This window comes from Nanorana parkeri, unplaced genomic scaffold (genome assembly GCF_000935625.1).
Source record: "Nanorana parkeri isolate BGI_ZX_2015 unplaced genomic scaffold, ASM93562v1 scaffold534, whole genome shotgun sequence".
NCBI lineage: Eukaryota > Metazoa > Chordata > Amphibia > Anura > Dicroglossidae > Nanorana > Nanorana parkeri.
The window spans coordinates 804,818-817,531 of record NW_017306802.1 but is presented as its reverse complement, the minus strand read 5'-3'; the positions used below and the strand labels follow the sequence as shown (position 1 = coordinate 817,531).

General features: G+C 43.0%; 1 protein-coding gene across 1 annotated transcript in view; it reads left to right on the top strand.

The window, feature by feature from the left end:
• The first annotated feature begins 2,942 nt into the window (after window positions 1-2,942).
• Window positions 2,943-12,714, top strand: part of OSBPL6 (oxysterol binding protein like 6) — a 97,266-nt gene continuing 87,494 nt past the window's right edge. Inside the window, exon 1 of the mRNA XM_018561621.1 lies at window positions 2,943-3,059. Coding sequence (XP_018417123.1) covers window positions 2,958-3,059 — 102 coding nt within the window. The 5' untranslated portion in view covers window positions 2,943-2,957. The remainder of the gene's footprint in view (window positions 3,060-12,714) is intronic.

Here is a 12,714-nt window from a genome sequence, read left to right as displayed (position 1 = left end):
AACTAAACTGTGTGGATGGGGGAATCTCCCACTGGGCCGAACTTTAGTATCTTGCTAATCGGCCCAGCTAGCTCTCAAAATACCTGATTAATGCCTGCATCCAATCAGATTGTTCAGATATTTTGACCACGTAGATGGAGGAATCTATTTCACTTTTTTTCCATCTAACTATAGAAAATCTATAGCTGTAGGGCCAGCTTTAGTAAGAGAGGTGACCAAGAACCCAATGGCGACTCTAATGCTGGGCACACACCTTACAACCGTCGCAAGACAAAAGTTGTAAGGTAATTTTAAAAAACATACGATCTGCCAATCTTTGGACAGGCAGATCGTCTTCCAATGACCGCAATGCTGAACGGGCAGTGTGCGCTTTGCGCCCACCGGCCCGTCCGGCTTTTATCTTACGAACATGCTACACACACAAAAATCGTACGATTCTCGGCGGGTATTCGAACATGTTCCTAAGATAAAAGTCGTGTGACCTTACAGTAGCAGAGGTTGCACAACTCCCACGCACTTTATGATAATCGTACGATCGCGGGATTTCCCGCGATTTATCATACGATTATCGTAAGGTGTGTGGGCACCTTTACTGAGCTCCAGAGATCCTGTGTGGAGATGAGACGACGTTTCAGAAGGACAGTCATCACTGCAGCCCTCCACCGTTCTGATCCTTTATGGCAGAGCGGCTAGACAGAAGCCTCTCCTCAGTACAAAACACATGAAAGCCTGCTTGGAGTTTGCAAAAAAGCACCTAAAGGACTCTCAAACTGTGAGGAACAAGATTCTCTGGTCCGATGAAACCAAGATTGAACTGTTTGGCCTCAATTCTAAATGTTATGTCTGGAGGAAACCAGGCACCGCTCATCACCTGCCCAATACTATCCAAACAGTGAAGCATGGTGGTGGCAGCATCATGCTGTGGGGGTGTTTTTCAGCAGCAGGGACTGGTAGACTGGTCAGGGTTGAGGGAAAGCTGACTGGAGCAAAGTACAGAAATATCCTCAATGAAAACCTGTCCAACAGTGCTCAGGACCTCAGACAGGGCCGAAGGTTCACCTTCCAACATGACAATGATCCTAAGCCCACAGCCAAGACAACACAGGACTGGCTTAGGGACAACTCTGTGAATGTCCTAGAGTGGCCCAGCCAGAGCCCTGACTTAAACCCTACTGAACATCTCTGGAGAGACCTGAAAATGGCTGTCCACCGACGGTCCCCATCCAACCTGACTGAGCTTCAGAGGATTTGCAAAGAAGAATGGCAGAAAATCCCCCAATCCAGGTGTGCAAAGCTTGTTGTGTCATACCCAAAAAGACTCAAGGCTGTAATTGCTGCCAAAGGTGCTTCAACAAAGTACTGAATAAACGGTCTGAATACTTAAATACATGTGATATTTAGTTTTTTCTTTTTAATAAATTCACAGACGTTCTTAAAATTCTATTTTCACTTTGTCATTATGGAGTACTGAGTGTAGATTAATGAGGAAAAAAAGAATTTGCTGTAGGATCCGGCTGCAACATGAAAAAGTGAATGGGGTCTAAATACTTTCTGAATGCACTGTACATTTTCATGTAACGTTCATACATGCTAAGCACTGTGTAAGTACAGCAGAGGTATGTATTGTCACTCCCAGAGATCACAGTTCCCCCCTGACAATGCTGTCATATGCTTTTCCCTCCCAAAAGTTGGCCCAATCTTTGTCCAGTCACGATTCAGGATCAGCATCTACTTCTTGAACTGTATATAAAGCTTTTATTACAATCTGGTAGATGTTTATAAACTAATTACCTGTCCATCTTCATTCTGATTTTGATGCAATGCCTTATTAAACTGCTAGAGAACATTTGATTTTGGCCTAAGGGAACAATTTCCAGTCTACAATGTTAAGATTTGCAGCTTTTGCAAAAGCACCGTTGGTTAATAAACTTTGGGCAAATGCGCATAGTTAATAAAGCAAGGAAGGTTACTATAGCAACCAATAGGCCATCATTCTAATGGCTCTAAACTGAAGAATGTTAAAGTCTGACCGATGTGGGCTAATGTTATGCAAGTCTTGCATTTAAATTAAAAGCTGTTTTCAAGAATGTCATAATTGGCATTATACATACAAATGAAATTTTGATCAGTGTGCATCTATTGCAATCCACATGTCTGCTATGCAGTACTGAGATCTCCTAGCATTTTCAGTCTTTCTAATGGCAGCGTGACCTGGCGGCTCACAAATGCTTCTCACAGGAGGCCTATTTGCTGTTTACTTGCAGAGTCATTTCAGAATCCTGATTCTCCCAAACCTGAATCTTTAGAGTATTTTATCCAAGAAGCTTAAACTAAAACAAGGCCAGTTTGACCATTAGGCATAGTAGGCCTATGAAGTAGTTGTGCCTATGAAAGTGTTGCATGAAAGTGTTTACATGAAAACTTCATCTCCGTTCATAAATGATCATACTAATTTTTAGACAATCCTACTATTCTGTAGTAAAATTAGCCTAATTCTAACCTTGCACAGCTCAAATTCTAGCAAATTCCTGCTGAATCTGCCAAAATGTGAGCCATGGATGGCTCTGTCTGCACCACTCAACTCAACAACTTTGAAAAAAATTAAAGGATCCGGGTGGAAAATTGTCAGCCGAACATGGACTATATCAAATTTGATACTCAATCCACACTGTTTAGCATGTGTAGAGAAATCAAGTGTTTAATCTTTTTCAGCCTACGGGGCTGAAGGAAAGAAAATTAGCCATTGTATGACTAGCTTAACTGTCTTAAAAGATTTTGGTTTCACGAGATCTAAATATGTCCCTAATATTTTTTTTTTTCAGGTATATTTTTAAAGAATGGCTTAACACATCAGGAAGAATTTCCTTATACCCGCTTATTGGTATCCTGCATGATCCAGAGAAGTGTTTGGTATGATCTTGCTGGCACCTTAGTACAGTCAGGATCTTAGTGTGAAGATGAGTTCTGAAGAGAAAGGCATATCACCAGCTCACAAAATATCAACTCCAACGCACAAAAGTGCCTCGTCTTCTTCCTCATCTCAGAGGGACAGTAGACAGGTGAGAAATGTGAAACTATCCTCCTTTTGGCTTGGCTTGTTTGCTAATCATTACAAATGCAATTATTTATTGGTTTTTACTCAGGTCACCGATATTTTGCCTCATAGTTTAGATCAACGCTAAGCAAAGGTGATATTTCAGTTTTCCATTCCTGCTGGAAAGCTGGATCACATTCTGACTTCAACTAAACTTCTTTGAAACATATTAAGAGTGATTTAATAAATATGTCTGGACCTGCCTTGATTTTGTAAACTGGTTTAAATATAATATGCACATACTTCAGGTCCGGTTCACACCACAAAGTCTGCGTTCCAGAGTGTTCGGCCTCTGGAACACACTGGAACGCAAGCTGGCCGGCTCCCTGCGTTCAGGGGTGGGAGGGGGCGTGGCGGTGCATTGAAGTCAATGGCACCGCAGCCACGCCCCCTGCCCGCAGTGCGATCGCCCGCACCCAGAACGCAGACACATTAGTGCCTGTGTTCCAGTCCAGTGCGATCTGCAAAAATAGTGCCTGCGTTCCGAGTGCAGGCGATCGCACTGCAGGCGGGGGCGTGGCTGCGGTGTCATTCACTTCAATCCACCGTCACGCCCCCTCCCGCCTCTGAACGCAGGGAGCCGACTGACTTGCGTTCCAGTGCGTTCCAGAGGCCGAACGCACTGAAATACGGACTTTATGGTGTGAACCGGCCCTCAGGCAGAATTTGTAAAATGGGGTAAAGGAGAGATCACATTTGAGCACATTTCTTTTATTTTTAATGTAATCCAAATTAAACTATTAAGTCACAGCAAAGCACAATCATTAAAAACCCATAGCAATAAAAAATAATATACTGGTCCTGTTCAAAAGTTTGCATACCCTTAGTTCTTAAAGGAGAAAGGGTGGGAACAGTTGGCTATGGTATTTCTGGGCTCTGTTCACACCAGTGAAGTCCGTACCGGTGCATGGAAAAAAATGCTACATGCACTATTTGTTTTGATCTAGAATGCACCAAAATGCATGTAAACTCTTCAAAAAAGGCATGCAAACTCACTCGACTTTACCTATAAGGCCATTTGCAGCTAAAAAAAAATGCACCGGAACGCGTCAAAAATGCACTGCACCATGTTTGCAGATCTCGTCCAGACATGGTATGAAGAAGCCCTAAAGTTCAATTTTGGTCTCATCACTTCAAATGATTTTGTTCTAGAAATGTTATGTCCTCTCTAGGTGCCGTTTGGCTTTTTGTAAGGGGGCTGTTTTGTGGTGTTGCTGCAGAAAAAATGACATTTTATAAATTCTGCCAGGGGTATGTGCACCAATAAACACCCCTGTAATTCATATGAGAAGTCGATGTAATTGTTAGCCACTATCTAGAACATACATCACAGCTGTCATTACTTTGACCATTTTAGTCACTAAGAAGAATCTGTGAACTGCTAATTCTGCTGCCTTCAAACACTGCAGCTCTGTCATAGTAGTATTAAACTCTCAAGCTTTTTATCTGTAATGAATCCAGGCCAAACAAATATACATTGCCCAGCAAAGTATTTCTTTACATTTTTTTCCAAAACACTTACAGTCACCATTTTCCCAAAGAGCTGGCTTCAACTCTCTCAGCTCAGCTTCCCTGAACTCCCTGTCCAGTATAAGATCACAAGGGACAGAGCAGTCTCCAGCAGCCATATGTCTACTAGCTTGAAGAAGTAAGACAGAAGGAGCGGGGAGCAGAGAGCAGGTAATGGCTAGTCTTGCTGTGTCTGTGTGTTTATGGAGACACACACAGCTTACTAGCACATACAAAGGTGGCTCTATAGGGCCCTGCAAGAGAAAGGAGCCACCCTAAAACAGGATATCAGGGCCACTGCTCAGGAGACCAGCTGATTTTGCAGGAAACTTAAACTTTTACACATCAAGGAGCAGCATCCAATGTAAGGGATTTAATCAGCATTTAAAATAACTTAAAAACCTTTTGACTTTAATATCACTTTAAAGTAAACTCCACTTAGATTATGTGACTGACTCACACCTTTATACTTGTACAGATTTATAAGTAGAGCAGCTTCAACACTCTGTAAGTGGAAGAACAGCAGATTATATTTCCTCACCCAAGAAAATATAACTACCGTGCTTCCCCGAATATAAGACCTACCCAAAAAATAAGACCTAGTACTATTTTTGCGAATTACTCAAATATAAGACCTACCCTGAAAATAAGACCTAGTTGAGACCATTCCCAGGGCCGGTGGTGGCATAAGGGGGAACTTGAAGAGCCGAGGGAGAGAATCAGCGGTGCCAACGAAGCCAGCGCTAGAGGGAGCAGAGCCGCATAAGCCGATGCTTCCTCTATAGCGCCGGCTCCTGTGACAGGCAGAGTGATACCAAATGCCCTCCGCCTGTAAGGAATCATAGTGAAAGCGCTCATTCAGCGATTGGTTACCAAATTGCTGAACGATGAGTGCAAAAAGAAAGAGCTATTCCGTCGAGTACAAGAAAAGAATCGTAGAGGACTCGTGCGGCAAGAATCTTACGGCTTACTGCAAAGAGAAGAAGTTGGATCTCTGATTGGTCTGAAAATGGCGAGCAGATTACAATAACCTGAGTCAACAGGTGGACGTGGGAAATGCTAAGAAACGCAAGTGTGGATCAGGTCGGCAAACATTATTTCCAGATTTGGAAGACATCACCTGTGAATGGATTGCTGACAGGAGAGCAAAGACTTTGGTTGTGCGCAGGGCTGAAATTCAAGCATTTTCCCTTGCAATAGCACCAAAGTTAGATCTATCCCCAGAAGAATTCAAAGCATCACAACACTGGCCGGATAACTTCCTTCAGCGATATGAACTATCTCTAAGAAGATCGACAACACTGTTCAAGCTGGAAGATGCTGAAGTTGTTAAACGTGCACTTACATTCAAGTCCTTTGTTGATGGCATCGACTTTTCTAAATACCAACTCTCAAACATGATTGCTATGGATGAAACTGCAGTGTTTATGGGCCAAAGTTCTCAAACAACAATTAATCAGAGGGGTGCCTCGTCAATCTACATTCCCTCCACTGGTTACGAAGTGCATGCATTACCTGTATTTTGGCAATTCATCTGGATGGAAAGAAAGTCACACCTCTAATCATCACTAAACCGAAAAAGCCTGGTGCACACAAGCAGTTATAAGGAAGTGGGTCGATTTTAATGCTGCCACTTATTTTGCGAGGTGCTCAAAGAGGTCTGCTAGTCTGGGATTCAGCCAGCACTCTCCACGCTAAAGACATGAAAAATGTCTGACTGCCTATCTCCAGACTCTTGATATTGCAATAAACAAGCCATTCAAGGACCATTTGCACGTGGAAATCAATGATTTCATTGAAAATAGAATGGAGAGAAATCAGCATGGAAACTTTGTGAAGACTGGCTGCAAGAGGTCGTGACTTGGGTGAAGAATTCATGGGATAAAATCACTGACACCTGTGTTGCAAATGCACTACAAGCAGGCGACTTGGACAAGAAGTGTTCATTTAAGGAGAGCTCTATTGCTAGACATGAAAGATTGGGGGGTCAATGGTTCTACAGGAAATGGAGTCACAAGAAAATCAGGCCACAATTCAGGACAGGGCCTCATTTGGGCAGTGGGACAGAAAGGGGACAATATAAAGGTGAATTGCCAAATGTGAAATAAAAGCCAATATGTATGGCCGGAACAGCAGCTCCATTGCTATCTGTGGTTAATGCAGCTAAATGCTCTGCTAGTATACCGCTTTCCTTTATTTAGGGGTTTGCAGGCTTAGCATTAGTAGCAGATAGAAATAGGATGCTGAAAAATGAATTGCTATAAAGAGAACATTTTGAGCCAGTAATTCAATCAGTAAATTGCATTTTGAAAGTCATCGCCTACCAGGCAATTTATAAACTGTGATTGGGCCATTCTATCAGTCTCCATTTCACAAGCTGATTTGTATTTTTTTTAAAGGTTTTTGTAATGGATATTGCTTACCATACAATGAGCGGCTATTTCTTATTCATTGGTTATGTACAATAAGTAGAGTAAGATAAATTAAACGGATAAATAAAGAACTTCCACTGTATATGAGATTCAGGCATGAGCAGATGGCAGCTCTATACAATTCCCTTAAAAATTACCAGCTGGGCAAACAAACTTTTTGCATTTAGGCTGTCTCTGGGAATACAACCTACCTTGTCAGTTGCTCTGATTTATGTGAAGTTGCCTGCCCAGTTACTCATGTTAAAAAATAGCCGCAATCCATGGATCTTCCATTACATATCCAAGATTTATTGTAACCCACAAGCCAATATACACATACTTTACGCTCCCCATTGTAAGAGAAACCACCTCACACGTTTTAGCAACGAGGCTTAAAAGAGAACTATGGGGTAAACTTTTTATCCCATAGTTCTCTTTACGGTCAAGGGAGGACATATACTAGCATCCTCCCGTGAACCAAAGTTCAGTATATAGCAAGCTACAGCTTGCTATATACTGAGAGTGCCGCAGCCAGGACAGATCCCGACAACACTGTCGAGATCCACCCAGCTGCGTGAGTGACAGCTGGCTGTGTCTATCTAGAGGCGGAGCCAGCTGTGCCCGCCCCCTCTCCTGTCCGTTCCTCCAGTCAGCGCTGGAGGATCGGGGAGGGGGGAATCCCTGCGGGGAGCATTGACTGACAGTCACTGCTCTATGCAGGGAGATGATCGGGAAGTGAGCGAGCAACGTTAAGCATTTGCTCACTTCCCAATCTATAGAGCCGACGTGTGACAGTTTTATTGTCACACTTCGGCTTGAACTAGGAGGTTGAGTGAAAATCACTTGCCTCATAGTTCTCCTTTAATTATAGAGACTCTATCTCTCTGCCTCTATGATTTAAGGCTTGTTGGTGAAACGTTGAGAGTGTTACTCTTACAATGTGGAGAATAATACAGTGTATATAGGTTTTTGGATTACAGTAAAGCTTGGATGTGTAATAGAAGATCCATGGAGTTTTGTATTCCTTGCCTGCCCAGTTAGCTTCAAAGTGAACTTGTGGCCAGACTGTGGACATTCAAGTATTAACAAACTCTTTACAACAAGTCTTCACTCACCTTAGTAGGTTTAGACATGGTGCAACAATGAATCCTCAAAGTTCACAGCAGAAGCATTGAAGTTGGTCTCACCCTGCTCCGTTTTCCCAGCAGTGACTTAGCCGCCTTCTAGTCTTCTAATCTCCACTATAAACACAGAACAGGAGCTCTGGGAGAGGTAGCTGAGAGAGCCCACTTGAATTACTTCTGTCTTCTGCTGTAACCTTTACATGAACACGCACCAAACGTACACAGAAACACGCTTTGATGCACGTTGAAGAAAATGTCTATTAGCACCCCAAATGTGGCCAAAAGTGCAGTGCATTTTTCCATCACGTTTGCACGCATTAAGCCATGCAAAATGCATGTCACAAAATTTGCAACATGAGCTTTTTTGCCGGGTTTGTCGTGCGTTCAGGACCCCATTGAATGACACCATGGTGTGATTTTCTTTGGATTAGTACAGCTACAGAATGCACTTACTGCCGGTTATACGTCATCCTTGCCTAGGCGAGTAATGAAGACGTGGGAGTAAAGTACTTGCAGAAAAAGGTACTTGCTTTCCCCGAGAAAAATCAATTCTTACAGATGTGTAGCAGGGAGGGCGGAGGATTACAATGACACCATGTTAAAATATTGATTTGAAGGTCTGCTTTAAATGTAGCTAATGTTGCAAAGGATGATGGAAACTTAAAGAAGAAATCTCTGCATTTTAAAAAATTAACCCTTGCAGTGGGTCTAACCCCCCACTGCAAGGGATAAATGCTTGTTTCAGTCTAGGGGCTAAAATAAAAAAAAGATATTCTCACCTGACCCACCATTGTTGCTATGAGGAAACCGGTCTGAACAATGATGTGCCGCTGTGACTGGAGTGGCTGACACATGTTTTATAGGCATGGTCCACCATTGTCCTTATCAGGAAACTGATCTGAGATATGATGTACAGCCAACGATGGAGCTTCCGTTATCAGGAACCCGGGCGGCGAGTCATTACACGCCGGCCGGCTTCCTTATTGGCCGGGAAGCCGACTCCATGCACTTGGTGACGAGGGAGCATGGATTTGGCTTCCCGGCCAATCAGGAAGCTGGGCGGCGTGTAATGACTCGCTGCCTGGCTTCCTGGTTGGTTGGAAAGCTGGCCAATTAGGAAGCCGGGCGGGGAGTCATTACCCGCCCCCTGGCTTGCTGATTGGCCAGAAAGTCATCTGGTGACGAGGGAGCATGGAGACGGCAGCTTCCCGGCTAATCAGGAGTCATTACACACCTCCCGGCTTCCAGGGACTTCCGGTATTTAGTATCTGCGAGTACCGGAAAAAAAAATATCCGTACTCGTACTTCATACCAAAATCTGGTATCTGTACATCCCTAGAAGGTAGTGTAGGTAATTATGCATGGCAGAGGTTATTAAAGAAGAACAGAAAAACTTGCCCTTGCAATGGGGCTACCTCTGCACTGCATCGCTTAAGTGCTCATTTTGTCTAGGGCAGGGGTAGGCAACCTTGGCTCTCCAGCTGTGCCGAAACTACAAATCTCATCATGCTTCTGCCTCTGGGAGTCATGCCTGTGGCTTGCAATGCCTTATGGGATTTGTAGTTGCAGCACAGCTGGAGAGCCAAGGTTGCCTACCCCTGGTCTAGGGGGCTCAAATAAAGCTGTATTACTCACCTGATCCTCAGTCCTGCAGGCTTCCCCTGGGCTGCTAGACTGGTCACCGCAGCCTCTTCTTCCCTGGACTCTGGCGGTCTAAGGACTGCTGAATTCATCACATCTAATGCAGGTCTATTAACCTGCATTAGATGCAAGAACGTTGTGGGAGAGAGGCGAGTGCTGACCGCTGCAGGACCGAGGATCAAGTAAGTGAATGTGCTTTATTTGAGCCCCCTAGATAAAATGAGCATTTAACCCTTAAATTGCAAGGGTAGCCCCACTGCAAGGGTACATTTTTTTATTTACTCGGAGTTCTTTTTTAACTTCAATATTTCTTGTCAAAGGCAGCATGCCTATGAAAACTATGTAATGGCAAAATGTTGTAATAGAAGTTTTGTTCGTTATCTGTTTATTGCATATGCAGTGGATGAAAGTGGTGAAAAAAAGTGTTTTAATCTAATGTTGCCTTAAATGAAGCTGCAAGCAAAGAGTAATGCTTACCTCATGGAAGGATACAGATCAATGGAAGTGCTGAGATCACATAATGAACACTGCAGAGCTGTTCAGTGTGGAGAGGTTTACTCAGCAGAAAAACCTTGGAAGATGAGTACATGTTTTTTAGTAACCACGGTTACATCAATGTTCTTATTATGCAGCATTGTCATGTTACGGAGAAGCCTTTATTACAGAGATCAGAGCATACAACCGATCCCTCCTCCACCCCATAGTAAGTGCCTTTGATTTGGTAATAATAATCTGAAGGCCAGTACTTGATTTGCTCTTTTAAAGAGGAACTTCACCCTTCTATTTGAAATGACAACAAAGGCACCTTTAGAAATGTTTAGTAATAGCAATCTACAAACAGAAACTAGATAATTGCAGGCTCGGATCGCAGTCCATCGCCTCTAATGAGACCCACAGAGGTGACTCAATTGCAGGCTTTTTATTCTTTGCATACCTTATTTCTCTTTCCCTCTCCTTCTTCTTATGGTGACAATTTTTACTAGGGGCAGATTAATCCATCTCCCTTTACTTCCTGGATCTCTGGGTCTGCCTCTTGGAACATAAGGGGGAACAAAATGCCTTAAATTTTGGAACTCTCTGCCACAAGCAGTGGTATCAGCAGAGAGTATTTAATCATTCAAAAATCAATTAGATACCTTCCTCAGAGACCATAACATACAGGGGTACAGGTGCTCTTAAAACCTTAGACCCAAAGGGACTCCTATACACACATGCACACACTACACACCCACTTACACATAAAGGTCGAACTCGATGGACCTGTGCCTTTATTAAACCTAAAATACTATGTAACTAAGTAACATACAGTGGCAAGTATGTGAACCCCTTGGAATGAACTGGTTTTTTTTTTCTGCAGTAATTTTCCATAAAATGTGAAATTACCCTGACAAACACAATGTGCTTAAACTGATAACAAAAAATCAGTTCTAATATCTTGTGTCTTTATTGAACATGCCCATTAAACATTCACAGTGCTGGAGGAAGAAGTACGGGAACCCATAGACTAATTACTTTAACAAAAGCTAATTGAAGTCTGTAGATTGCACACCTGTAGTCCAATTTAATTAGGCCATAAAACTAGTTAATTCGAAGGGGTTCATATACTTTTTCTTGCAACTGTACTTACCTTTTATCTGTAATTCTTCACATCAGTCAAGTGACTTTTCCCTTGGCAGTGGGCGGTCTTCACTGATGAATACAGTGAATGAAGGGTACCCCTTAGGTGTCTGTGTCCGCCCACAGTATCTCCTCAGTCTTCTGGGTTAAACCTGAAGATTTTATAGAAGTTATGAAGAATTGGCTTTAAATATCCGTTTCTTGACTTGTAAGACTTACCAATCCATTAAATTTTTTTAAAGAAAAATATTTGTAACTCCAAAAAGCAGATCGTTGGAGGAAGTTGTGAATCTCTACCCAGCCTTTGCATTCTTTACATACCACCTATATTTTGGTTATGTTTTCCCCCTTTCTACAAACATCACCAATGAGAATACATTTGGCATGAATGCCTTATGTACAGTTGTGCAAAATCCTTGATGAGTTGAATCTTTGACAAAGTAGTTACCATGTGATTTCACAGAAGATTTGGACTGAGACCGCTACATGAATGACCCTACTTATATTAAAATATAAATTCTACTGCCAATTATGTGTATTCAGTTGCTCCTGTAAGAAACGATATATAATGTTCAAACACTGTTCAGCCACACTGGTTCTTTTCTGCCTTTTGTTTGCTGGGCTAGACTTTCACCTTACGCTCATTGGCCATAAAATCAGTGTTTTAATTAAGAAAAAGACCACCAAACTCTGCAGGTTGTGGCATGGTCAAATTTATGGGGACAGCAGGGTCTGGTTAGTTCATAAATGAGCAGATCTAAGCTGTACAACTATTTTTTAGAAGCTGATCTAAAGAAGCAAATGTAGGTAAAGAAAACCTATAGTAACCAGCTGGCTATTATGTGCAATTGTTCTGACTGGCAATAGGTGAAATCTTTTTGTGTGTTGGGTACACGGCTCAGTCAGGGCCGCCATCAGGGGGGGGGTACGGCCAGTACTGTTGTAAGGGGCCCTGGAGGCCGGGTGGCCGGGCTCCAACCTATCATTTTTTTTCTTTTAGAATTATATTAATAGTACCATTTTCCAGGTCCCCGGTCCCCTCCGCACTATTGGTTACTTCCTCAGACTGCATGAAGGGAGCGGAGTTTACTTTCCCCGGGCAGAAGCGCCGGAGATCGTGGCTGAAGAGGAGCATATCTGGTGCTTGGAGGGGAAAGGTAAGTGTTTCCCAGTAGACAGAGGCCACGGGGATTGGTGGGGTTGTGATAGAGACTGGGGGGAGAAAGAGTGAGACAGATCAACTGACGCTGAGAGCTTCTCAGCATCAGTTGGTCGCTCTCTCTCATGCTTCCCTCTCTCCTCTCAACATCGGTCTGAG